This window comes from Vulpes vulpes, chromosome 11, assembly GCF_048418805.1.
Source record: "Vulpes vulpes isolate BD-2025 chromosome 11, VulVul3, whole genome shotgun sequence".
In the NCBI taxonomy this organism is placed as follows: Eukaryota; Metazoa; Chordata; class Mammalia; order Carnivora; family Canidae; genus Vulpes; species Vulpes vulpes.
The window spans coordinates 39,260,014-39,287,080 of record NC_132790.1 but is presented as its reverse complement, the minus strand read 5'-3'; the positions used below and the strand labels follow the sequence as shown (position 1 = coordinate 39,287,080).

At 36.2% G+C, this 27,067-nt stretch overlaps 1 protein-coding gene across 6 annotated transcripts in view; it reads left to right on the top strand.

Moving 5' to 3' along the window:
* The window catches only part of NOX4 (NADPH oxidase 4), a 161,761-nt gene that overhangs the window by 121,173 nt on the left and 13,521 nt on the right, over positions 1–27,067 (top strand). For 5 of the 6 annotated variants that reach the window (XM_026015242.2, XM_072726154.1, XM_072726156.1 and 2 more), the window contains 3 exons: positions 16,290–16,409; positions 18,370–18,478; positions 26,857–26,925. In XM_026015242.2, coding sequence (XP_025871027.1) covers positions 16,290–16,409; positions 18,370–18,478; positions 26,857–26,925 — 298 coding nt within the window. The remainder of the gene's footprint in view (positions 1–16,289; positions 16,410–18,369; positions 18,479–26,856; positions 26,926–27,067) is intronic. The other variant, XM_072726155.1, reaches the window with a different exon arrangement.

Genomic DNA, 27,067 nt, shown 5'->3' with positions numbered 1-27,067 from the left:
CATTTCTTCTGTCAGTTTTACTTATTAATTATATAATTTTCCTCTTTTTTATTGGGAACCTCTAATCAACTGATTAGTAAGCATTGAATCTAGAAGACAGAAACTTATAGCAAGAGTGATTATTTCATTCTATCTGAAAAATGTTGCAGTTGGGTAAATGTTGCCACAACTGAAATCAGCATTTTGGGGTTCACCTAGGGAAAGAGAAAAGGATGGCAGGGAAGGTAAGGCAGAGTATTGAAACCCATATACTTACAAAATATAGTAATATTATATTTAATTCCTAAAGCCTATTCAACTTAATAGGTTGAGATTTTGTTGATGGTATTCCTGGTTTTGTTTTGTTTTTAGAGACTACAGTTGTATATAATTTGGACATTAGTTGCCAGTCTTCCATTTCAACCACTTTTTTTTTTATTGGTATTTAGTGATATATATATATATTTTTTTCTACAACAGATAGTGCCTGTCTCCTAGTAATACTGAAGGCATGGATCATGTGTGATTTTGTTTGTATTCCTTGTTGATCATACAATTTGGGGGAGTATTCATATTCAGGTAGTAGACATTATTCTCCAGATCTTGAAATCACTAACTAAAAACTCTCAAAGAAGACAATGGTCACAGAATACCAGAGGAAAAGAAAAGGAAAATCCCACTTCACTATTGACATTATGGAGTTCTCTGGAAAGATGCACTAGAGCAGTGCTTTTCAGACTTTAATGGGCATATGAATCACCCAGAAGTCTCAGTAAAAAACAAACAAACAAACAAACAAACAAAACAGATTCTGATTCACTAAGACTGAAGTTAGGCCTCAGATTCTGTTTGTAAAGTTCTCAGATAAAATTGATGCTATTGGTCTGAGAACCACGCTTTAAATAGAAACAAACCACATCATCTTAGTCACAGCCTAGTGAAGGGCTTTTCATTCTCTTCAAAGTCACATTTTGCCACATGTGTTGCCAGGGAAGAGAGATGTGCTCAGCATGCTAAGCAGGAGAGAAGAAAGTAGAATAGAGTCTCTCTTCTCATAGTCATCTGTCTTTGATTACAAAGGAAAATCTGAAAGCACAGCCAGCTTGGGTTATAAGTAATTAGTAACAGTATGTCTATAGTAATGTTTTTCCTTAAAGTCTGTTTCATCTGAAATCAATATAACTACAACTATTTTGTTTTTGCAGAATATCCCTTCTATATCTTTACTCCTTAACTTTTAAATTCTTTCTATCCTTATATAGGACACAGTATCTTTTGAATCTCTTGAAAAGAGCTATTACATTATTTTCTTATTCTGGCCTGCCAGTCTTTTCCATTGAAACCAAAGATTTTGGTCTATTTACACTGAATTACATTCTACAATATTATTTTGCTTATTTGTCCCACTTTTTCTGTTTTTTCCCCTCCCCTCCCCTTCTCTCTCTCTCTCTTTTTTTTTTATTGGCTATGAAGACAAGAAGATGAATAATATGGAAGAAGCGATGGTCTATTTCTTAATTGAATTGAGCTCTCTAAACTAATGGAAAAGAAGTAGAAAAACCAAAATATAGTGAAAGTTTAGAGAAGCTAAAATTAGCCAGGATTTAAAATAAAAGCCTCCTCTACACCTGGCTTTCAGCAGGTAAATAAGCAACAGTTTAAATTAAATACAATTCATAAAATAGCATTCTGTTAGAAAGGCTGATTGTAGTAAGAGTCTAAACTAAAGATCTAAATTCAATTTTAAAGAGTGTTTATTTTAACTGACTATATTACTCTAAAAGCTTTTAGAGGTAATTGTATTTCAATAAGGGTTACAGCTCTTTTTAACTATATGTTGGAGTGGGGTGTAAAATATGGCTAGATATTATCCTTGAAAATTCAGTAATGGTTTGGTCAGCTTAAGTTCATGTTTCCAGTTAAGAACCATTGTTTGAACAGTTGAACTGTTTGGTAGGTTTTCTTTGATATTATTTGAACTGTTTTTTGCAAATGAGTAAAAGTTTCAAGTTGCATATTGCTGGATCAAGCTGACATTAGCCAACACATAAAATAAAATAAAAAGGCAAAAAAACTTCTCCTTAATTTTCTATAGGAACTAAGTTTAATGTAGTGAGGATTCATCTACATGTGTGTGTATGTCTGTGTACTTAAGAGTGAAAAATATATATAACATACTAGATAGTAATGTTACTATGATACAAAATGGTACAAAAAAAATCTAAAAATTTTCCCTAACACACACACACACACACACACACACACACACACACACAGAGAATTGTGAATGCATGTTTGAGATGTTAGAACATGAATAAATGATGTTGCTTTGTGTCATAAACCATAAGAAGTTTCTATCCAAGCTAGTAAGTGAAGGGAGTGTTCAAGTTCATAATTGCTCTTACCAACAAATGTCTATCCCCAAAGGTTTAGAGCTGGTTTCAATGGGCTGTATGCATGGTGGACAAGATATAAGGCCTGAACCCTGAGGGGGGATCAGAGTCCCCTGGAAATGGCCTAAACTCCTCATGTGCACCATCCTCAGCGGATCAAATAAAGATTAAATATCCTCCTATACAGGAAAAGATAGTAGGGACAATTACCTTATTTTGTCCTTGGCTCTGAGAAGAATTACAACAAGAATTCTCCCCTGACATCTAGTAACCACTTGGACTGAAACAGCGAAATCATTTTTTTTTTTTTTTTGGAACAGTGAAATCCTAATATGTATATGGCCCAATAAACCCAGAGACAAAAATTTAGTTTAGAGTGATTCCAGATTCATGGCATCCTCCTGTTGTCTGGAAGAGGAAAGTAAAAATCCTCTCTTGGGGGATATATTTTTAATCCCCAAAGGATTCCTCTCTATAAGACACCAAGGAATATGAACTCAGTTTTAAAAAATGAGGAAATAAAACACCATAAGTACATGTTAGTAGAAATAATATATTCAAAACGTATAAAACAATTTTTTCTTGTATATAAAGGAATAAAACAGAGAGTTAGAATAATGATTAAGAGACAAAGGACAATCAAACTTCTCAAGGCACTGTGGTAAAGGGGCCCATAGAGGTTCTCCAAATAAACAGTGTCATAACCTCACAGGTTAGCACAGCCATAGAGAGAATCAATGAGTGGTCACATTGAACTGAAATAATTATCCAGAATGTGGTAAAGAAGATATGGAAAAAAAGAAAGGTTGAAGAAATACAGTGGATATAGGGAAAGTTCCTGCTTTTCTTTATATTAGCCCTCCGTAAGGAAAGGAAAGAAAGAGTATAGTATAGCTGTATCATATTTGAAGAAAAATAGCTCAAATTCAGAGATACCAATAAATTCCAAGCAATATAATAAAAATAAATTCACAATGTGAAACATCATAATTTACTTACAGAAAACTGAAAGCAGAGACTAACATTTAATTAAAAAGTAGGGAAAGAAAGGGGAAGCAAAGAAACAAGGACAGATAAACAGGACAAGGTGAAGTTGTGGTAAGTAACCTCACCATAACTGAACTTGGTTCTTCAGTTCAAAGGAAAAGGCTATCAGCCTGGAATAAGAAAATAAAGCAGAGCAATAGGCAGTTTTCAAGAGATTCACTCAAAACAGAGAGATAAAGAAAGGCTGAAAGTAAAGAAAGTAAGGAACATGGCAGAGAAATTCTAACCAAAGCACAATTATTTCAGATAAAATGGACTTTAAATATTTCTAGGCATAAAAGGAGTTACTAATCATTCATAAAAAGTTCAATTATTTTTCTGATTGGAAAAATTAAATTACTGTTTTGAGAAGCTTTAGGTTTGTTTTTTATTTTTTTTTATTTTTATTTTTATTTTTTTTTAATTAATTTTTATTGGTGTTCAATTTACCAACATACAGAAAAACACCCAGTGCTCATCCCGTCAAGTGTCCACCTCAGTGCCCGTCACCCATTCCCCTCCAACACCCGCCCTCCTCCCCTTCCACCACCCTTAGTTCGTTTCCCCGAGTTAGGAGTCTTTATGTTCTGTCTCCCTTCCTGATATTTCCCAACATTTCTTTTCCCTTCCTTTATATTCCCTTTCACTATTATTTATATTCCCCAAATGAATGAGAACATACACTGTTTGTCCTTCTCCGATTGACTTACTTCACTCAGCATAATACCCTCCAGTTCCATCCACGTTGAAGCAAAGGTGGGTATTTGTCGTTTCTAATTGCTGAGTAATATTCCATTGTATACATAAACCACATCTTCTTTATCCATTCATCTTTCGATGGACACCGAGGCTCCTTCCACAGTTTGGCTATTGCGGCCATTGCTGCTAGAAACATCGGGGTGCAGGTGTCCCGACGTTTCATTGCATCTGAATCTTTGGGGTAAATCCCCAACAGTGCAATTGCTGGGTCGTAGGGCAGGTCTATTTTTAACTCTTTGAGGAACCTCCACACAGTTTTCCAGAGTGGCTGCACCAGTTCACATTCCCACCAACAGTGTAAGAGGGTTCCCTTTTCTCCGCATCCTCTCCAAAATTTGTTGTTTCCTGCCTTGTTAATTTTCCCCATTCTCACTGGTGTGAGGTGGTATCTCATTGTGGTTTTGATTTGTATTTCCCTGATGGCAAGTGATGCAGAGCATTTTCTCATGTGCATGTTGGCCATGTCCATGTCTTCCTCTGTGAGATTTCTCTTCATGTCTTTTGCCCATTTCATGATTGGATTGTTTGCTTCTTTGGTGTTGAGTTTAATAAGTTCTTTATAGATTTTGGAAACTAGCCCTTTATCTGATATGTCATTTGCAAATATCTTCTCCCATTCTGTAGGTTGTCTTTTAGTTTTGTTGACTGTATCCTTTGCTTTGTTGTGTTGTTTGTTTTTTAAACAGTAATGGCATTCTTTCTGGTAGTAGACACAAACCACTTATTATATGTTTGGCCTTGAGCAAATATTTAAACTTTCAGAACCTCACTTTCCTAATCAATGAAGCCAAATAATACCCTCTAACTCTCATTTAATAATGATAAATAATTCATCTGAAACACTTAACTCTCTGCCAACTACATAGCTCTATGTCAGGATAGGCAAGGAAAAGACTGGTAGTTTCTTTCCATAAACAAAAAGATGAGGCCTATGAACTTACTTTGGTCAAAAAAATAATCCTTGGACTGTCTAGTTTAATTCAAAGATAGTCATTCCCTATAGAAACCTCACTGCCCCCTCAAGGCTTGTTATCCTCTGAAACTTTATTAAAAGTATCATCTCCTTACACATCAACCTAGATAGAATATGTGGGGAAATGTCCATTTTTGCCATATTTTGCTGACACAGGATTGGTCTGAGATCAAATCAGAAATTCATGCAAGTATGTTTTTTAATCTTTAAAACACCATAAAATTATTCAGAGTTGTTATCCACCTAATGACTATTAAGGACAAATATTTACTTCATTTATCTTTGTATACTGGCCTTTCATAGCCACCTCTCCGTGGATATAGCTAATAATCCCAAGATCTTTTATGTCTTAAGCTAGAACATCATGTCCCTTGTTTATTCTTTTATGATTTATTTATTAAGGTCTGTTCTTTTATGACGTGAAATTTTTGATTCCTAAGAAACTGGTATTTATCAAACTGTAATTAAACAGTAGTTTTATGGTAACAAAGCAGTCAGGGATGGAGAATTTCAGCCACAAAGCTGTTCATTCTCCCCAGCCTTGCTGGAATCTCCATAATGAGTGTTTTTAAAAGAGTTATGAGTGCATGGCTATAAAACCTAAATACCACTGAACAGATCCAACATTTAAGTCCGTCTAGCTTTTGCTGAGGACAATGGCTTCCTCTTCCTTCACTGCAAAGACTGTCATTGGCAAAGCGTCTATATACATTATTTTCACTTTTATCACCTGTAGGATGAGCAGCACATGGCTGCTCAGACAAAGCAGCTATGGAGCAGTGCTCCTTCTCTTCCTTTCCTGCACGCAGGTTAGTTCTCATATTTGACCAATGGCAATCTCGAAAGCACGTCTTAGTTCTGAGTGGAGAGACACAGTGCCTGAGATGCACAACCTATGAGGTTCTCTTTACAGACTGAACCCTGGTCTGTCTCTCCTCACCTTGTCTGTCTCTGTCTCTCCTCAATAAAAGGTGGGAGGACTCTCCTTCATCCTCTCTCTCATCGATTTGGACATGTGAAACTTCAGACCTGTCCGGCACCTCTCATAGTCTTCATTTATTAAATGGGGACAATTATACTGTAACCACCTCATAAAGTGTTAAGATTATGACATAATATGTGAGAAGTACAAAGCACTGTGTATACGTAGTATACAGCACATGTAAGTAACTTCTCAAATTCTGCCTCATTTTATACTGTAGGCATTGTCCCTGCCACTTCCTACCTTGTAACCCCCTTGTGAGCAGACATTGCAATTAATCATCTGCTTTCTTTTTTATTATCATTCTTTTTTGGCTGCAGCAGATAGTAGTGGGCTTTCCTACAGTAAGCCTTCCATTATTACATGTTAAATAAAAGTTCATTAATTCCCCACCCACGTAATCTTTAAAATAATTTTTACAGTGTCTTTAATAGCTAGTTATCATTTGCGAAACCTAGCAGAGGAAATGGTCTGGTAAAGAGGAATACTTTTTCTTTTTCTTGATTCTCTATTTCCTAAATTGTTCCCTATTCTCTAGAATCTCGGCAGATATTCTATGGAAAAAGAATTTGTGGTGAAATATGTTTACAAAGTATTGTGTATCCCCTGCTTGGAGATTCATAAGGCACTTTTGGTATGTGAAAGGCCTAGAGAAATTTTGAATGAAAGAAATTTTTAAAAATTATTTCGACTTTTTAAAGAAATTTTTATGGGCATCTGGGTGGCTCAGTTAGTTAAGCATCTGACTTTTGATTTTGTCTCAGGTCGTGATCTCAGGGTTGGGAGATCTGGGTCCACATTGGGCTCTGCACTGTGTGTGTGTGTGGAGCCTGCTTAAGATTCCCGATCCTTCTAACCCCCGCCCCCAATTTTTTAAATAAACAAAAAACTTTCTTAACACATTTCCCAAATTAATTTGACTACAAAATACTTTTTTCCTTCTTATATTATTGTTCTTTGAAATACTAATATAATCAGTACCTATTTTCTTAAGTTAATAAACATATCCTTCTTAAGATAATTTTACCAATTATCAGAATATCTAAATAAGTTCTACTTTAATGTATTATGACGTCAGTGCGTTTTGGGGGAAGTGATAGGAAGCATTAGGGAATAAGATTTCAAGAACTATTGATTGAACTTTTACTTTTTAATATAGTTGAATTAATTTGCAGCCCATGGATTTTTCCATTGAGAGGAAGATTTGTGATATAACTGATCTATCACCTGATTGATGTTACACATTGAAAAATCAAATCAATTTTAAACATGTTAATGTATTCTACTTTTGAGGGAAACATTTACTGAATTTTCCAAAAAAAGTTTATATATTTTTTAATGGTCCAGGAAAGAACATCCCTCCTTTTCTTAGAATTCTCTTATAACCACACTCCTTCATAATGAAACTTTTTAATAGTGATCAACTGAAGTTTAAAAATTTATCAGGTTGATCTCACTGCCATTATGTTGTTGCAAGACTTTGGAGAGTTGCCTCCCTCAAAAACCCAGGTGTTGCCAAATTACCAGTTATTTCATTCTTCATCTTTCCTCCCAAAGAAGCAAAATTTTGTTTCTCTATGTGCAAAAAGTATTTCCAACAAAAAAACAGAGAAGATACAGGCTGGGAAATGGCAGAGTAGGAGGACCTTAAACTTAACTTGTCCCACAGATAGAACTAGATAACACTCATTCACATCAGCATAAATAACCAAGAAAACAATAAAAAAAATTGGCAGAATAAATCCTATGACTAAAGGTAGAGAAAAGGACACATCACAGAAGGTAGGAATAGTAAAGGCGTGGTTTGGGAGCAAAACAGCCCTGATGCTACTCACCAATGCCAGTGGTGAAACAGACAGAATAGTCTGCAAATGACCCCAGGACAACGAACCAGCCATGACCAACAGTCTCCTTTCCCTATTTCTTCCAAACTTAGCTTCTCATGGCAAAGGTGGCTTTCCCTCCTGCCCCACCCTGGCAGTTGGGGCTACAACTTCCCATGGGCTTCCAAGGAGTCCAGATACAGGCCGCTTGACCGTCCACAGTGAGGAAGAAGCCGGTGATGTGGAAAAGGGTGTAAAACAGTTCACACTGGGGAACTCAGGAACAGAGAGGATGAATCTCCATAACATTTGACTTTGAATGTGACAGAGACTGAATTTCATGAGTTCTTATATCCAGTGGGACTTAAAGCCTAGAATCAGTGAGCTCAGCTCTGAGAGAGCCCAGAAAGCTTTAGGAAGCTGAGGTCCTACCTTAAAGAGAAAGCACCACAAATAGTCATCAGAGATACAGCATAAAAGCAGCCGTTTGAAAGTGCTGAAGGGAGAAGAAGGAGAGTGATTTACTCATTTCAGAGTGTAGCCCAAAGATAAGGGATCATAGGAAGACTCCTCCATGAACATAGGAGCCGGCAGGTGCCACTTCCCTCTTCTGCCCTCCACAAAAACAGCAGCCACCTGTAGGAACCAGAGCTCTGCTACCTAATTTACTTGCACCAAGCTCCATACCCTCACGCTTCAGCAGATCCACCCTTCCCAATAACACATGCCTCAGTCCTGGCACTGCAGGCCCCCACCCTCTAGAACACATACACAAACCTCTCCAGCACCATGTCTCCCAAACCAGCATGTTTTGTAGAACCTCATCACACAGCGGTGGCAGGTCTCACTTCACAAGCATACCACTGCTCACATTGTTAAAATGTGCCCCACCCATCTAGGAACCAAGCACTGCCCAAAACAGGCAGAAAGAGTCACTGTAGACAACTAGATTGAAGGAAGAAGAGGCCAAGACTCGACAGTAGAGCACACACAATACATAATAGGAGACAGTTCCTAAGTGCCAGGTTCAAAAACTGTTCAAACTGTTCCAAAAAATAGAAAAGGAAGGAAAACTTCCAAATTCATTCTATGAGTCCAGCATTACCCTGATCTCAGATAAAAAGAAAACTACAGACCAATATCTCTGGTGAACATAAACATAAAAATCCTCAACAAAATAACTAGCAAATGGAATCCAACAATACATTAAAAAAATCATTCAACATGATCAAGTGGGATTTATTCATGGATACAAGAGTGGTTCAGTATGTGTAAATCAATCAGCATGATATATCATGTCAATAAGAGAAAGATAAAAACCACATAATTTGAATAGATGCAGAAAAAGAATTCGACAAAGTACATCATACATTCATGATAAAAACTGTCAACAAAGTAGATCTGGAGGGAGCATACCTCAATAAAATAAAGGCCTTATACAAAAAACTCAGAGCACACATCATACTCAATTGGAAAACTGAGAGCTTTTCCCCTAAGATCAGGAACAAGACAAGAATGTCCAGTTTCATCACTTTTGTTCAATTTAGTACTGGAAGACCTAACCATAGCAATCAGACAACAAAAAGAAATAAAAGGCATTGAAATTAGTAAAGAAGAAGTAAAACTTTAACTATTTGCAGATGACATGATATTATAAATAGAAAAATCCTAATGACTCTACCAGAAAACTACGAGAACTGGTAAATGAACTCAATAAAGTTGAGTTCAGAAGTCTTTTGCATTTCTGTACTAATAATGAAGCAGCATAAGGTGACAGTAAGAAACCAATCCCATTTATAGTTGCACAAAAACAATAAAATACCTGGGCATAAAATCTAAAAACTATAAAACATTGATGAAAAAAAATCAAGACAACACAAAGAATTGGGAAGAGATTCCATGCTCAAGAGTTGAAAGAGCGAGCATTTTTAAAATGTCCTTTTCACCCAAAACGACCTACACATTTAATGTGATCTCTATCAAAAACCAACAGCATTTTTCGCAGAACTAGGACAAACAATGCTAAAATTTGTATAGAACCACAAAAGACCCTGAATAGCCAAAGCAATGTGGAAAATTCACAAAATTGGAGGTATCACAATTCCAGGCTTTAAGGTATATTACAAACTGTAGTAATCAAAACAGTATGGTACTGGCATAAAATAGACACATTGATCAATAGAACAGAATAGAAAATCCAGAAATAAACCCATGATCATGTGGTCAATTAGTCTTTGAGAAAGCAAGAAAGAAGATGCAACCAGAAAAAAAAATCTCTTCAACAAAAGGTGTTGGGAAAACTGGACAGCTAGATGCAAAAGAGTGAAACTGGACTACTTTCTTACAAAATACAAAAATACATTTAAAATGGATGAAAGACCTAAATATTATACCATATAAATCCTAGAAGAGAGTACAGGCAGTAATTTCTTTGACATCAGCTATAACAACAGTTTTCTAGATGTGTCTCCTGAGGCCAGGGAAACTAAGGCAAAATAAAGTACTGAGACTACATCAAAATAAAAGCTTTTGCAGAGTATAGGAAACAACAGTAAAAGGCAACCTATGGAAGGGGAGAAGATATTTGTAAATGACATATCTGATAAAGGGTTAGTATCCAAAATATATAAGGAACTGATACAACTCAATACCCCAAATCAAATAATCCAATTAAAAAATGGTCAGAGGACTTGAATAGACATTTTTCCGAAGAAGACATACAGAAAGCCAACAGACATATGAAAAAATGCTGAACATCACTTATCATCATGGAAATGTAAATTAAAAGTACAGTGAGACATCAACTCATACCTGTCAGAATGGCTAAAATCAAAAACACAAGAAACAGGTGTTGGCTATGATGTTAAAAAAAAAAAAAAGGAACTCTTATGCACTGTTGGTGAGAATACAAACTGTTATAGCCATTCTGGAAAACAGAATGGAGGTTCCTGAAAAAAGCTAAAAATAGAACTACTGGTATTTATCCAAAGAATATGAGAAAACACTAGTTCAAAGGGATACATGCATCCCTATGCTTGTTACAACATTATTTACAATAGCCAGCCTATAGCAGCAGCCCAAGTTTCCATCGATAGATGAATGGTTAAAGAAGTGGTATATATATATATACACACACACAATGTAATATTATTTAACCATAAAAAAGGAATGAAATCTTGCCATTTGCAAAGACATGGAAGGAGCTAGAGAATATAATTTTAAGTGAAATAGGTCAGAGAAAGACAAATACCATATGATTTCACTCATATGTGGAATTTATGAAACAAAACAAAGAAAAAAGAGACAAACCAAAACCAGATTCTTGTAGAGAACAAACTGATGGTTTCCAGAAGGGAGGTGGGTTGGGGGATGGGTGAAATGGGTGACAGAATTAGGAGTACACTTATCAGAATGAGTACTGAGTAATGTATAGAAATGTTGAATCATTCATTATATTGTACACTTGAAACTGATATAACTGTATATCAGCTTACTGGAATTAAAATTAAAAACTTTAAAAGAAAAAAAAAACTTTAAAAGAAAAAACAACTGATTCTTTAGGTCCTTTGTACCACACTCCCATCTACTTCTCTTCTCACACTGGACCTCTCAGTTGACCTGACAGTGCACTGCAGGTGCTTATTGATCCCATTAAACAAAGAGTATTTCTGGTATTTATGGCTTTCTACAATTCTTTTTTTTTTTTAATTTTTATTTATTTATGATAGTCACACAGAGAGAGAGAGAGAGGCAGAGACACAGGCAGAGGGAGAAGCAGGCTCCATGCACCGGGAGCCCGACGTGGGATTCGATCCCGGGTCTCCAGGATCGTGACCTGGGCCAAAGGCAGGCGCCAAACCTCTGCGCCACCCAGGGATCCCGGCTTTCTACAATTCTTAAGCAGGCTTTTTTTGTGTCACCGTATCTGATTGGTCCGTTTTGAAGTGAAGGAAATCGGATTTGGTGAGGGCAAGTATCTGGCCTGTGTTTTCAACTCTAGTAAATGTATAGAACCCTGAATCTTGTCTTCTTACTGAAAGTTATTCTGGAAAACCAAACATGTAGGGAGGGTGTGCATTCGGGCCTGTTGGTCGTAAAGCAGACAGGTAAGAAAGAGCTGTTTTTCATAACTGCTCCTGTCCTTTGCTGGTCAAATAAAATGTCCTTGTGTCTGTTTTTTCTTATAGAAGGCAGACACAAGAAAGGAAATGGGCAGCATCATAATTGCTAAGGACAGGAGATATACTTTTCTATCTCTAGAACTTTGCACATATAAGATAACTCAATAAGTGTATGTGAATGAAAGATGTGTTAGATAATCACACTGGAAAGAAGCCCTCTCCAAAGACAGAGGTATTTGTCTCTTGTTTATTGCCATAATCTCTAGAGCCTACAAAAGTGCCTTTTGTAGGTTAGATGCTAAAAAATGTGTTAATGAACAAATAACAGGGATTCGTCCAAACAGTATCAGTCCTGACAAAGAAACATTAATAAATACAATTAGCAATTTATTAATAAACATTAATAAATACAATCATTGAATGAAGAAACTGAGCTGAAAATTTCTGGGAAGGGTTTAGCTGGTGTGAATATACCCTTAAGACAAAATGCTTTGTTTTTTTACACATCCTGTTCATCCTGATGGAAAGATTCTTCTTCCAGATGTTTTTATATCTTGCCTCTTCACTTCTTTTGGGTCTCTATTCCATTGCCACATGCACATAGAGGCGTTCTCTGACTATCCCTTTAAACCACCTATGCAAAATTTCAAGCATGTATAAAAGTGAACAGAATAGTATAATGAATTTTTATGTATCAGTCACCTGTTTTACCTGTTTTTAAAAGCACTTATCATTATATGACACTATATATCTTTTTATATCTTTCCTTATAGGCTAGATCCTCTTCCACTAGAGTCAAGGAACCAAGAGGCCAGGGGCTTTTTATATCTCATTCATTTTTCTTTCCGTGACACTTTGAACACTGTCCAACACATGGCAGGTGCATAAAAGCATCGGTTCACTGAATGAATGACTAGTTAAGAGAAGATTGCACTGGGTGTAGTGGATTCTAAAATAGTTGTAGAGATTTGCAATGATCTGTTTTTGCAGTTGGCAGTATTTATTTTTAAGCCCTTAATGTTTCTTACTTAATGTTTATATTCTAGATTTGCTTACACAGTGAGAGATGATAGAATCAATTCACATATATTGTTTTTGATACACTAATATTTTGAGATTTCTATCAGGAGTCTAATGTACTGAGCGCTAATTTTCAAATATCTTCTAGTAGCTTTTCTTTTAGGTTGTTCTTTTTCTGTTCAATTAAAAATATCTTTATAAAAGCATTGTACATAAGACATTTATAAAGAATCGTATCTTAAATTCTGCTCTTTAAATACATGTTAAAATTATCCACACATTTTGTCACTGATGTTTTTAAGCAAAATGTTATCTTTAAAAAGATCAAGGTAGTATTGTCATTCTTTAATCCTCCATTCCATGTAATGTGATATTGATCTAAAGATGCAAAAGCTTGGAGTGCCTCGGTGGCTCAATCAGTTAAACGTCTGCCTTTGGCTCAAGTCATGATCTTGGGGTCTTAGGATTGAGGCCCACATTGGGCTCTCTGCTCTCTGCTCATTGAGGAGTCTACTTCTCCCTCTGTCTGCCACCCCACCCCAACTTGTGCGTGCATTCTCTCTCTCTCCTTCTCTCTGTGTCAAATATATAAATTTTTAAAAATCTTAAAAAGAGAGATGCAAAAACAGTAAGACCATTTTTTGATGTCGTGGTGTCAATTTTATCTTTGAGTCCAAAATAGTATCACCGAAATATTTGGCACACTGTGCATGTTTGTTGAGTGAATAATCTGTAAAATGTGAATGAGATGGATGTATTAAGATTGAAGCATATTGTGGGTATATGATCTATCAGTATTTCTGAATTTCTTTTTTTAAAAATATTTTATTTATTCATGAGAGACAGAGAGAGACAGAGACAGAGACACAGCAGAGCGAGAAGCAGTCTTCCCACAAGTAGCCCGATATGGGACTCGATCCTGGATTCTGGGATCACGCTCTGGGCCAAAAGCAGACCCTCAAATGCTGAGCCACCCAGGCATCCCTGTATTTCTGAATTTCTGCTGTGTTTAGAATACTACTGTAAACATTCAAACTTTGGTTATTGTTCCTTGAGGCCCAGTAAGTAGCTTTTTTATTAAATACAGTATTTTTAAAAGCAGTACTCCTGCAAATTCCTTTGAAGATTTAAATATAAACTGTACATATGGTAGTACACGCTGGTCTAAGTTCTGCTGCCATAACTAGTTAACCTTGAAATATCCAGAAAATGCGATAAGACACAAAACAAATTTATTTCTTACTTATAAAGTGACTTCTACAGGCCAGGTAGATCCAGAACAGCTTTCTTTACATAAGTCAAGGATTCAGTTGGCTTTTGTCTTCTGTTCAACTCAGGGCTTTTAGTTCTCATGAAAGGGACGGAGCTTTTCCCTGCCTTATTCTGGAAGTATTAAGTCTTGCCTCTACTCACAACCCAGTGGTCAGAATTAGACATATGGATCAATATAACCAGAGAAATTCTGGGAAGTATAGTCTATAAGTACCCAGGAGGAAAGGAAACCAAATATTGGCAATGACTGGTGGTATACAGATTAGACTACATGCCACAGAGCTCAGAGGTCGAAAGACAGTCCATTCGTTAATTCATTTAACATTTAACTAGTTAGTTAAGAGATGCCTAATATTAAGTGACCTACTGTTGCAGTCACTCCTCACAATGAAAGACAAGTATATAGTAAGGCTGACAACATAAATGTACTTTGGGGGACAGTTGCCATGTTTTCGCAAAGTTATTTTTTTATAATAGAAAAAAGAACATTAAAATGGCAGTGCCTTTAAGATATCTTTCACATTAAGATAGCTGGATCAAGGTAGTCTATAGAGGCTTTCTTAATTCCACAGCCATCAAAGATAAGTATTAAGTCCATCAAGTCAACATTTTAGATCCTAGGAAGAAGGAAACAAAAGGAGGGATTAAAAAGGTACAACTTTCAACTGACATAGTTTTCTGCAGAGAGCCTTCCAGTTTTTTTTTCAATTGTACTTCTGGGGGATCCCTGGGTGGCGCAGCGGTTTGGTGCCTGCCTTTGGCCCAGGGCGCGATCCTGGAGACCCGGGATCGAGTCCCACGTCGGGCTCCCGGTGCATGGGGCCTGCTTTTCCCTCCGCCTGTGTCTCTGCCTCTCTCTCTCTCTCTGTGACTATCATAAATAAATAAAAAAAAAAAAATTAAAAAAAAAAAATTAAAAAAAAAAATTGTACTTCTGTTTATATTACATTAACCAGAACATAGTCACACAGTGAAAATAAATGCAATGGGGTTTGGGAAATGTAGTGTTTTGAGCACTTTGCTTCCCTGAATATAAATTAGTGTTTTGTTATTAAGAAAGAATGGAGAGGAGCCGGGGTGGCCCAGCGGTTTAGCACTGCCTTCAGCCCAGGGCCTGATCCTGGAGAACCAGGTTCAAGTCCCACGTCAGGCTCCCTGCATGGAGCCTGCTTCTCCCTCTGCCTGTGTCTCTGCTTCTCTCTCTCTCTCTCTCTCTCTCTCTCTCTGTGTATCTTTCGTGAATAAACAAATAAAATCTTTAAAAAACATATCTCAAGAAAGAATAGAAGGGAAATATTGAATGGACAATTAGCAGGTTCTGTTGTAGTTAAGAGGAATTTTTCACACACACACACACACACACACACACATGCACGCACACACGCACACACTTAAATATACAATCCCAAGGAAGTAGAGACTTCTTTGATATTGTTCTCCAGTTATTTCTATACTAACAAACCTTACTAGGGCAAGAGGGAAACAGTTTCTTTCTTTCTTTTTTTCTATTACTTTTCTGTTCACAGAATAAATGTTTCAGTACATATTTCTGCTACTGACTTTGCCATTGAAGAAAACCTTATTTATTGAATTTAGACTTAATAAAGCAATTGGTTTTAATTTAGTCAAATGCAGTAATATGATACAATCAGAGCTTTACCTTCTCCTTAGTTATCTGTCATGGTCCTATATACACTTCTCTATACTTTTAATTAATGTTTGCCTTAAAAAGGGAAGACTGAGAAATAGATGTACTTGTTTTAATTTTGAGAGTTCATACGCAGCATTTTGTATTCATTTAGGTTTATCCGTATGAGAACAATGAAATAAGGCCTGAGCCATAGAAAGCCTAGAAATTAGAATCAGCATGTTTGCTGTATATCACAGAGAATTAATTTAACTTCTTTTAACTTTCCCCACCTTTATCTGCCTTCTTCACAGGCTATACATTGATGGTCCATTTGGGAGTCCATTTGAGGAATCATTGAACTACGAGGTTAGCCTCTGTGTGGCTGGAGGCATTGGAGTAACTCCATTTGCATCAATACTCAACACCCTGCTGTATGTCATTTTGATCCATTTTATTAGTTGAAATAGAGAACTGTCACTATTTCAAACATCCCTCTTTTAGTATGAGGTCATTCCTCATAAAATTTATCTACAGTAACTCTCCGTCTTATGCATAGGGAGTATGTTCCAAGATCCCCAGTGAATGCCTGAAACTGCAGATAGTACTGAACCCTACATACATTATATTTTTTTCCTATACATACATGTCTGTGGTAAAGTTTTACTAATAAGTTAGGCACAGTAAGAAATTAACAACAGTAACTAATAAAACAGAGCAATTATAACAATATACTATGAGGAAAGCTATGTGAGTGTGGTGTCTCTCTTCCTCAAAATATCATATTGTACTGTACTCACCCTTCTTCTTGTGATGAGGTAAGATTATAAAATGCCTGTGTGATGATATGAAGTGAGGAGAATCATCTGCTTCCCAGCCATGGATGACCATGGGTAACTAAAACTACAGAAAGTGAAACCACAGATAAGGAGGGACTACTATACTTGTTGTTCATGGGATTCCATTTACTGATAGATGAGGGTAATAATTCAAGGATTCTCATTGTGTGGTCGATGGCTTTCAGCATGGTGTCTTGTAAAGTATCATAAGCAGGCATTCCTCTGCCCTCTTAAAGCCATTACACCAGCCTTCATTCCTATTCTTCCTCGTAAATGGTAAGGGGCACTCCTCATCCATTCTGTCAGCAAATATTGTTAAGCACCTGTATGCCAATCCATCCTATAGGGACAGCTATGAATAAAACAGAGCCCCTGCCCTTAAAAAGCTTATATTCAGATGGAGCAGTAAAAAATAAACCAGTAAGAAATTCATAATTAACAGTATTTCAGAAAGTATTAGAACTCTGATAAAAAGAAGAGAGAGATTAATGGGATATTGGAATAAAGGGCCAGGGTCATTGTAGCCATATGGTCAGGAAAAGCTTTGCTGGGGAGATGACGAATGAGCACATGATTACTTGGTATGTTACTCAGCAAATTTATAACAGACTGGAGAATAGAACTTTCAAATGTAAGCTTGCTCACGTAGGAAATACTTTTGCAGTTATTTTAGTTCTAGGATTATAAGCAAAACTTTATGGATTAATATTGTCATGAAATCACAAGCAAAACAACAGTAGGAAATTATTCTTAAATCTATTCTGTTCATCTTTCGAGAAGGCACAATTTGCATTAAAAGTCTTTAATAGAGTGCTAAAAAAGGAAATAATAAAATTGAAATGATGTGTTTGAATGATATTTTATTTCAATTTTAAATACTTGTTACAAATTTGGGACTTTTTGGAGGTTCTTAGAAAAATAACCATATTTCAAGCCAAAAAATCATTTGTTTCTGAAAACATACTGTGAGTTATTCAGACATATTTAAAGTTGAGAAAAAGAGAAAATATTTTCTTAACCTCAGGCTGACTTCATAATTATAAATAGGAATCCAGACTTGGAATTACGAGTCACTGGAATGCATTACATAGTAGGTGACTGTTACATCTCTTTAATGTTTATTAAGAAGGGGATAAACAACCAGCTTTCTGGAATGGTTTTGGCTCATTTTGCCTGGAGGCAGGGGCATGAACTAATGGTCACTGGAGCCCGGCTGAGTGATAGAATTTACTGAAAATACAGAACTTTCTGAGACACAGGGCTCATAGTCTCATCCAGGAGTTTAGTTTCTTGCTTTCAACTGAAAATAGGTGATATGCATGTAATAGCCACAAATATAAACACTTTAACTCATGGAGTATATTGTGCTCTTGAATCAGTACATTACATTTTAAATTCCTTTGGGACTTATGGTAAGTGCAATGACAAATGATAAACATGATAAAAATAAATGACTGTCTTTTCATTAGTAAATAAAAAGCAAATTTTCAAAGATAAAGGGATTCTTAACTTTTTTTGCCATCCTCATCACCATAGTGTTCTTTTAATTTTAAAGGGATGACTGGAAACCATACAAGCTTAGAAGACTGTATTTTATTTGGGTGTGCAGAGACATCCAGTCCTTCCGCTGGTTTGCAGACTTACTCTGTGTCTTATATAACAAGGTAAAATTGGGTTTGTTTTGACTTTTGCAATTTTTTAAATTAAATTTTTTAAATTATTTAAAGTTTTTTAAATTATTTAAACTTTTTAAATTACTATTTTTTTCTAATTACAAAAGCAATCAATGCTTGCTGTAGAATAAACCAGAAAATAATGGAGATAAGTTGAAAGAAGGGGAAAAAAGTCTCTTAAACTTAAAAGTAGAGACATAGCATATTAATAATTTAGTACACATATTTTCAGGTATCAACTGAATGTGTGTATATCTATGATATGTTTTACATAAAAATGCTAATATTTGTTAGCATAGAGTATTTTAACATAGAACTACAGGCATATGGCTGATGATGTCTGCATATGGGGTGGCGACGGAAGACAAGACGGGGCAATCAGCAGATATTGGCTACTATACTTTCCATACTTTTTTCTGTTAGCACTAATCTCTTATTTCCACCTTTCGTATTACAAATGGACCATCACCAGACTTTTGGCACTCTGGCAGAATTTCAAAAATCATAAATTCTACATTTTATTTCTTACAGAGATAAAAACAGGCATTCTTCATCTATCTTACATGTAACCCTTTGTTTATTGATATACGTATCTTTATTTTTTCAAATTATACAAGCAATACATAGGCATATTTGCTGCATTTTTTTACTTTTTCTTGTAAATCATAGTATACTTGACATACAGAAGTATATTAGTTTGAGGTGTACTACGTAATGAATCAACCATTACACATTACAGACCACTTACCACATGTAGTTATAATCTGTCACCATATGAAGTTATCATAATATTATTGACTATATACCCTATGCTGTAATTTTCATCCTTGTGACATACTTATTTCATAATTGGAAGTTTGTTCCTCTCAGTCCCTTTCACCTGGTTCACCCATCCTCCTGCCCTCCTTCCCTTTGAGAAGCGGTTTGTTCTCTGTATTTATGACCCTGTTTCTGTATGTGTGTTTGTTTTGTTTTTTAGACTCTACATATAAGTGAAATAATACAGTATTTGTCTTTCTCTGACGTATTTCACTTAGCATAATACCCTCTAGGTCAATCCATATTATTGCAAATGACAAGATATATTTCTTTTGTGTGTGTGTATACATATATATTCTTTATCCATTCATATATCAGTAAACACGTAGGTTGTTTCCTTATCTTGCTTGTTGTAGATAATGCTGCAGTAAACATAGGTGTGCATATATCTTTTCAAATCAGTGTTTTCATTTTCTGTGGGTCAATATCCAGTAGTGGAATTACTGGATCATACGGTATTTCCATTCTTAATTTTTCAATTCACCTCTATACTGTTTTCCACAGTGATTGCATTTCCACCAATAGTACATGAGGATTCTCTTTTCTCCACATTCTTATCAACACTTTTACTTCTTTTTGTTACTAGCCATTTTGACAGATGTGAAGTGATACCTCATTGTGATTTTGATTTGCATTTCCACAATGATTAGTAATATTGAGCAGTTTTTCATGTGTCTCTTGGCCATTTGTATGCCTTCTTTGGAAAACTGTCAAATAATTCAGATAAACCAAATTCTCCCATACTACTTTCCCCACCCAATCAAGAGGAAACTCACAAGTGTTCTATAAATTCTACCATACTATTTGTATTGTTCTATGAATTGCTTATTTATCGCTTTATATTTTTTGATTTTTAAAGATTTTATTTACTCATGAGAGACACACAGAGAGAGGCAGAGACACAGGCAGAAGGAGAAGCAGGCTCCCTGTGGGGATCCTAATGCAGGACTCGATCCCAGGACCCTGGGATCACAATCTGAGCCAAAGGGAGATGCTCAACCACTGAGCCATCCAGGTGCCCCTGAATTGCTTATTTTAAACTTATCACTATGTCTTGAACATTTTTAATAATAGTATGTATAAAGTTACCTCATTCTTTTTATTGCTATATTTTGTATTATGGAAGCACTTAGTAATTTAACCATTCCTCAATGATGGATATTTACTTTTTTATTATAAAGAACACTGCAATTATGGGGCCCCTCGGTGGCTCAGTCAGGAGTCCGACTCTTGTTTTCAGCTCAGGTCATGATCTGAAGGTTATGGGATCGAGCCCCAAGTTGGGCTCCATGCTGAGTCTGGAGTCTAATTGTGATTCTCTCTCTCCCTCTCCCTCTGCCCCACCCCCTGCTCGTGCAGTAGCTAAATAAATAAATAAATAAATAAATAAATAAATAAATAAATATATGTATATGTGTGTATATATATATATATATATATATTTAAAATCTAAAAAAAAAAGACTGCAGTGAATATCATATGTGTCTGTCTGTCTTAAGATTTTATTTATTCATTCATGAGAGACACCAAGAAAGAGAAGACATAGGCAGAAGGAGAAGCAGGCTCCTTCCAGGGAGCCTTTTGCAGGACTTGATCCCAGGACCTTGGGATCATGCCCTGAGCCAAAGCCAGATGCTCAACCACTGAGCCACCTAGGTGCCCCTCATACGTGTCTTTCTATGCAGATACTCATTTATTCAGTCATTCTGTCACTCATCAAAAATTCACTCATTGCCTGCTATGAATCACAAACTATTGTAGGACCCTGAGCAACATTGGAGAACAAAATGAAAAACAATTTTTTGATCTCATGTGATTTACATCCTAAGTGGGGAAGATAGACAACAAACTAATAAATAAATAGGATGTCTGATTCTTTTTTTTTAAGGATTTTATTTATTTATGCATGAGAGACATAGAGAGAGAGAGGCAGAGACACGGGTAGAGGGAGAAGCAGGCTCCACTCCATGCAGGGAGCGTGACATGGGACTCAATCCTGGGTCTCCAGGATCCTACCCTGGGCTGAAGGCGGCGCTAAACCGCTGAGCTACCAGGGCTGCCCAGGATGTCTGATTCTGATTAGGGCAAGGAAGGAAAGGAAAGTGGATAAAGCAACAGAAAGTAAACCATCAAGGACATGCTAATTTATATTGTGTAATTGGGAATACATTCCTCCCCAAATAATATTTGAGCAGAGACCTGAGTGAGGTGAATGAGCAGACTAGGTGGAAATCTTGTGGAGAAAGGGACCCAACTCACAGGCTGGGGCTCTGATACAGTAGTATGCTAGGAGGAAGATGAAAGAAATCTGTGTGGGCAAACCAGAGTAAGCAAGGGGACAAGTAGTAAGAGAAGCAATCAGGTGGTATGTATGCTTTCCTGGGGGAGGAAGTGGATTACAAAAGGTCTTTGGATTTTATGCAAAAGAAAAAAAAATAGGTTCTAGAGATATACCCAAAAGAACTGAAAGCAGAGATTTGAACAGATTTTTGTATACTGATATTCATAGCAGCATTATTCACAATAGCCAAACAACCCAAACGCCTGGTGATGGATAAAGAAAATGTGGCATATATGTATAATGGAATAATATTTCAACCTTAAAGAGAATGAAATTCTGAGACATAGAATATGTATGAACCTCGAAAACGTTATACTAAGTGAATTAAATCAGACATAAAAGGACAAATATTGTATGATTCTATTTATACAGGATATGGAGAGTTCTAGTTCATAGACACAGTCAGTCCCTGGTGGGTGCCAGGGACTTGGGGGACGTGAATAGTGCATTATTATTTGATGGGTATGGAGTTTCAGTTTAAAAAAAATGACAAGATTCTGGAGATGGATGGTAGTGATGGCTGCACAACAATGTGTATTTAATGCCACTGAACTGCATACTTTAAAAAACAGTTAAAATAGTAAAGTTTGTTATGTATATGTGACCACATTTTTTTAAAAAAAAAGTACAGATTCCTGGGACCGATCTGGGACCTGCTGAATCAGGAGGGGAAAATAAAGGGAGAGATGAGAAGCCATTGAAAGGATTTGAGCAAGATTGATCTAAGTGTAGATCTTAGAAGTGTGTGTGAAAACACCAAGCATGCTGCAATTTCTGAAGGCTCAAAGATGAGTAAGAGTCAACAAAGATCAGTCAGACTGGCCAGGAAGGTGGGAGGAAAACCATGAGGGAGTTCTGTCTTTGGGGCTAACAGAGGAAAAACTTTCAAGAAGAGCAAAATCACTACTCTCAAATTTGTATTTTTTCCTGGGTTGATTCCCCAAGACTACTTTCTAAGTCAGAGGTCATGAGGAGGTTGTGAATGAATTGAAATTTTTAATGTGTACTGACAAAACACTCTCTGGAGAGAATAAAACAGCTTCCATACCAAAGAGTATGAGAGACATTTATTCTAAAATCTTTTATTACCGATATCTTAAATTTCTGCCAGTCTCAAACAGTGAGATCTCATTCTGTTTTCTCCTCAATGCTAGTGGGGTTAAACCTCTCTTCCTGTGATTATTGACCAGTTATATTATTTCTGGGATTTCCTAATTCTACCTTTGTTTTTCTAATTTTTAATCTTTCTTGAACTGATATACAGAACCTGAATTTTTTTTTTAATGAAAGGATCCAAGATGTGGACAGACACATTTGAATAACAGATGCTTTCTAAGGGAAGTAGTAGGGAAGGAAAGGAACAAAGAAAAGAAAAGATATTAAGTGGCTGGACCTTCACAGGTGTTGAATCTTTAAGATTTATGTATTCTTTCCATTTCAAGTTGTTTTGATGGATGTGCTTTGCCTTTAGAATTCCATAGAGTAAATAATATAAAACCCTAAAACTAATATAAATAATACAGTGATGATTATCTTCTACTCACACCTCTGCATCTGTTTCGATTTTTGCATCAGCAGGATGAACACTGGTCTTTCAATTGTGCCTCTGAGGATGATGTGCTTGTAACTGTGTTACCAAGCTCAGTGTGTGTGTGTGTGTGTGTGTGTGTGAGAGAGAGAGAGAGAGAGAGAGAGAGAATGAGTGAGGGGAAAGAGAGAAAGAAAGAGATCAACAGCAATAAAGCATAGTGATGTTGCCTACAGTCTGTGTAAAAGCAGGTAAAACTGTTTTTGAAAATCAGATGAAAATATAGTCTTTCAATCTTGTTCCAGCTGTGAGGTCTTTCACATCATTCTAGAATGCCTAGGACAAAGCTATCTTAGTTGCCCTAGTCACTCTGTCTTGGTGTCAGACTATCTGCAAAGATGAAAAAATTGAGTCTTAGGTAGATCTTGCTTGGCCAGATTGTCCAACCTGGTGATTGAAGAGGGCAGGGCCAGGTGTCAGGTGATCCTGTACCAGCTCTGCCAATATCTAACGATGTGACTTGCTTCAAGTCACTTCACCTCTGTAGGTCATGTTGGGAAAATCAAAATAAGGGATCAGGGCTGCATCAGGCATTTGGAATCTGTCATTTACAATGGAACAGTGATTCTATTTCCTATGAACTGCGAGTCCTTGGATAAATCACTTAGCCTCTATAAACCTGATTTATGCTTCCAATTTGTGAAGGAGGCTAATAGCACTTGAAACCCAATGTGAGACTTAGCCTTAACATATATCTAAAGTATCTATTATTTTGAAAGCATTTAATAAATAATTGCTGTGATTCCTAGTAGTAATCTGTAAAATTCCCCCCAGGACTCACATCCTGTTATTTTTTATTTGTGAGAAAAATAAGTAAAAGTATAGGCAGGAGAAATGAAAATGAAAAACATAATATTCGTGCATGATCCTACAAGCCTTGTCTATTTGCAAGATTGTGTTGATCCACATACCTATTTTTTCACTGTTCCTTTATTCGGAGAAAATCGTGCCTTTCATAGATATCATTGTCTTCAGTGAGTGGTAAGTTAAAGTGGAGACATTGAAATCATTAAAAAACATTATCCAAAATTTTTTGGTAAAGATTTTATATATTTATTCATGAGAGACACAGAGAGAGAAAGAGAGGGAGAGAGAGACAGACATAACATAGGCAGAGAGAGAAGCAGGCTCCATGCAGGGAGCCTGATGTGGGACTCGATCCTGGGACTTGAGGATCATACCCTGGGTTGAAGGCAGGCGCTCAACCGCTGAGCAACCCGGGTGTCCCACATTATCCAAATTTGCATAGCTTTTGGGGCCGTGGACACCAAACAGTTGCAGGAGTCGTAGGACTGATTTCAGAACAGCATCCTGTTCATTTAAGACAAGAATCAATGCAAGCCATGTGTTTTGTGAGGTGCTATTCATTACTGGCATCTAGAAATTCCTATTTCTTCACAATTAAAATTCATAAACCCTGATTCAATTCAGAAAGGACCTAAGAATGAATTTAGCATTTGGATTTAACTTGAGGCAGCATTTGGATATAACTTAGTATTTTAAGAATATTATGGGAGCTGAGAATCATCACATCACCCTTAAAAGTAAACTATGTCTTTATTGGGATTTTATAGAGTTTACACCTGTCAGAAATTGTATCATTTTAGATCTGAAAAGAGATCTGGGGGATGATAGCATTCAACCCCATCATCATTGTCCTAATGAAAAAAATGGAGGCCTAGATGAGTCAATAACTCCTTAGAAGTCTCAGGACCAGATCGTGGTGGCAACAGAGTAAGTCAGCTACCTGCAGGGGGCTCAGAGGTTCCAGAGGGCTGATGAAACCCTGCTTAGTCACCCCCCATTTACAATGTGACTTTTTTGCATTCCTGAAACTTCTACTTTGAGTCACAATATGTCATTTTTAAAATTTCATTTTACTTTATTTATTTATTTACTTTTGTTTTTTATTTAAATTCCAGTTAGCTACCTACAGCTAACATACAACATACAGTTTCAGGAATACGACTTAGTGACTCAACACTTCCATAGATCACCCGGTGCTCATCACAAGTGCGCTCCTTAATCTCCATCACCTATTTCACCCTTCCCCGTGCCCACCTCCCTTCTGGTAACCATCAGTTTATTCTCTATAGATAAAAGTCTGTTTCATGTTTGGTCTCTCCCTTTTTTTCCCCTTTACTCATTTGTTTTGTTTCTTAAGTGAGTGAAATCATATGGTATTTGTCTTTATCTGACTTCCCTCATTTAACATAAGACTAGCTCTAACCGCATCATTAAAAATGGCAATATTTCATTCTTTTTGGTGGCTGAGTAATATTCAATTGTACATATATACACCATGTCTTTATTCATCAATCGATGGACACTTGGGCTATTTCCATAATTTGGCTTTGTAGATAATGCTGCTATGAACATCATTACACTATACAGAAACAGTACTTTAAATCAGTTGATCTTGCTGCAATAAAGTCCAGCAAAACCTTACCATTTCAAGCAAGCTCAGTATGCCGATTTATGCTCAAGAAATGGTTAGGCTTTTGAAAAAGTCCTGTCACCTCAGACACTCAGATCCATACCTAGCACCTCCTCTCTGTTCTCTAAGGAGCCCACCATGCTGCTGTGTTCCTCTCCTCTTCTTCCACTTTTGTTGCTTGGTCCTTATCTTTCAGCTTCTCTTTATGTCAGGGTGGTGAAAGGAAGCCCTAAGAAAAATACTTATAAAAATAAAAATATATAAATTTTTAACTATTTCAAATAATATTTATGTAATATTTTTTTAATATTTTTAAATTTAAAAAAATTTTGTTTAAGTTTTTGTTTAAATTCCAGTTAATTAACATATAGTGTAACATTAGTTTTGGGTGCAAAAATATTTTTAAAAGAATAGATTTGAGAAGTCAGGAGCCAGTCAGAATCAGGTCAATTATTAGTAGGTTGATTTTTGAATGAAAAGAAAAAAGGAAAAAAAGAAGCATATAAGGATGACAACAACTCTTTTACCACCTTTGTTGAGTTTATTTTCCTCCAGATAATATTTTTCTTATTTTACTTTTCAAGCTATTGAAATGTTTGAGATTTTTTCCAGACTATTTTTTCTTTGACAGGTGTTATTTCCTGCCCCATACATTTTTGTACAAGGAAAACCAGTGCTGAGGAGCAAGGCAGAAACAGGAACTGAGCCTTTTGTCTTTGTTTTTATTTGTTTTGTTTTTTTGTGATTCCTAGCATGCATATTATATACTATTATTGTGGTTTCCTTTTTTTTTTTTTTAAGAAAATCATATTCTTTATGAGTGAGCTCTTGGCCATAGTTTAGAGACTCTTGGAGAATAAATTAAGATGTATATGGAAGGATTTCAGGGAATATCAATGTTGTATTTAGTATGTTTGATTTTGTATCGATAAAGATAACAGAATTATTCTCTTATACTACTACCATCTACTCTTCCCTTATCGCTCCTCCTCCTACTGCTTACACTAATTCTGTCAGGAGGCACAGGTTATTAATATTAGCATCTGGTATGTATATTGCTTGTAAATGTTGACTGTGATTAGACAAGATACATCTTAAACTGTAGAATCACATATGTTAGAATAGGAGACAGTCTGAGCATACAGAGAAAATTCTCATGTCTATTTACTTTTATGTCCTCTCAGTTTTGGCAAGAGAACAGACCTGACTATGTCAACATCCAGCTGTACCTCAGTCAAACAGATGGGATACAGGTATGTAGTTAGATGTTTTTATAAATTAAACAGGCCTCTTGATAATAGAAGATTTACAGTAGGGGCTGTGCTGGAAGAAAATTTCTGCAGGTGGTTCAAAGAGAAGTTTCCCAGAGGAAGGCCTCTTTTGGAGTGTGTCCAA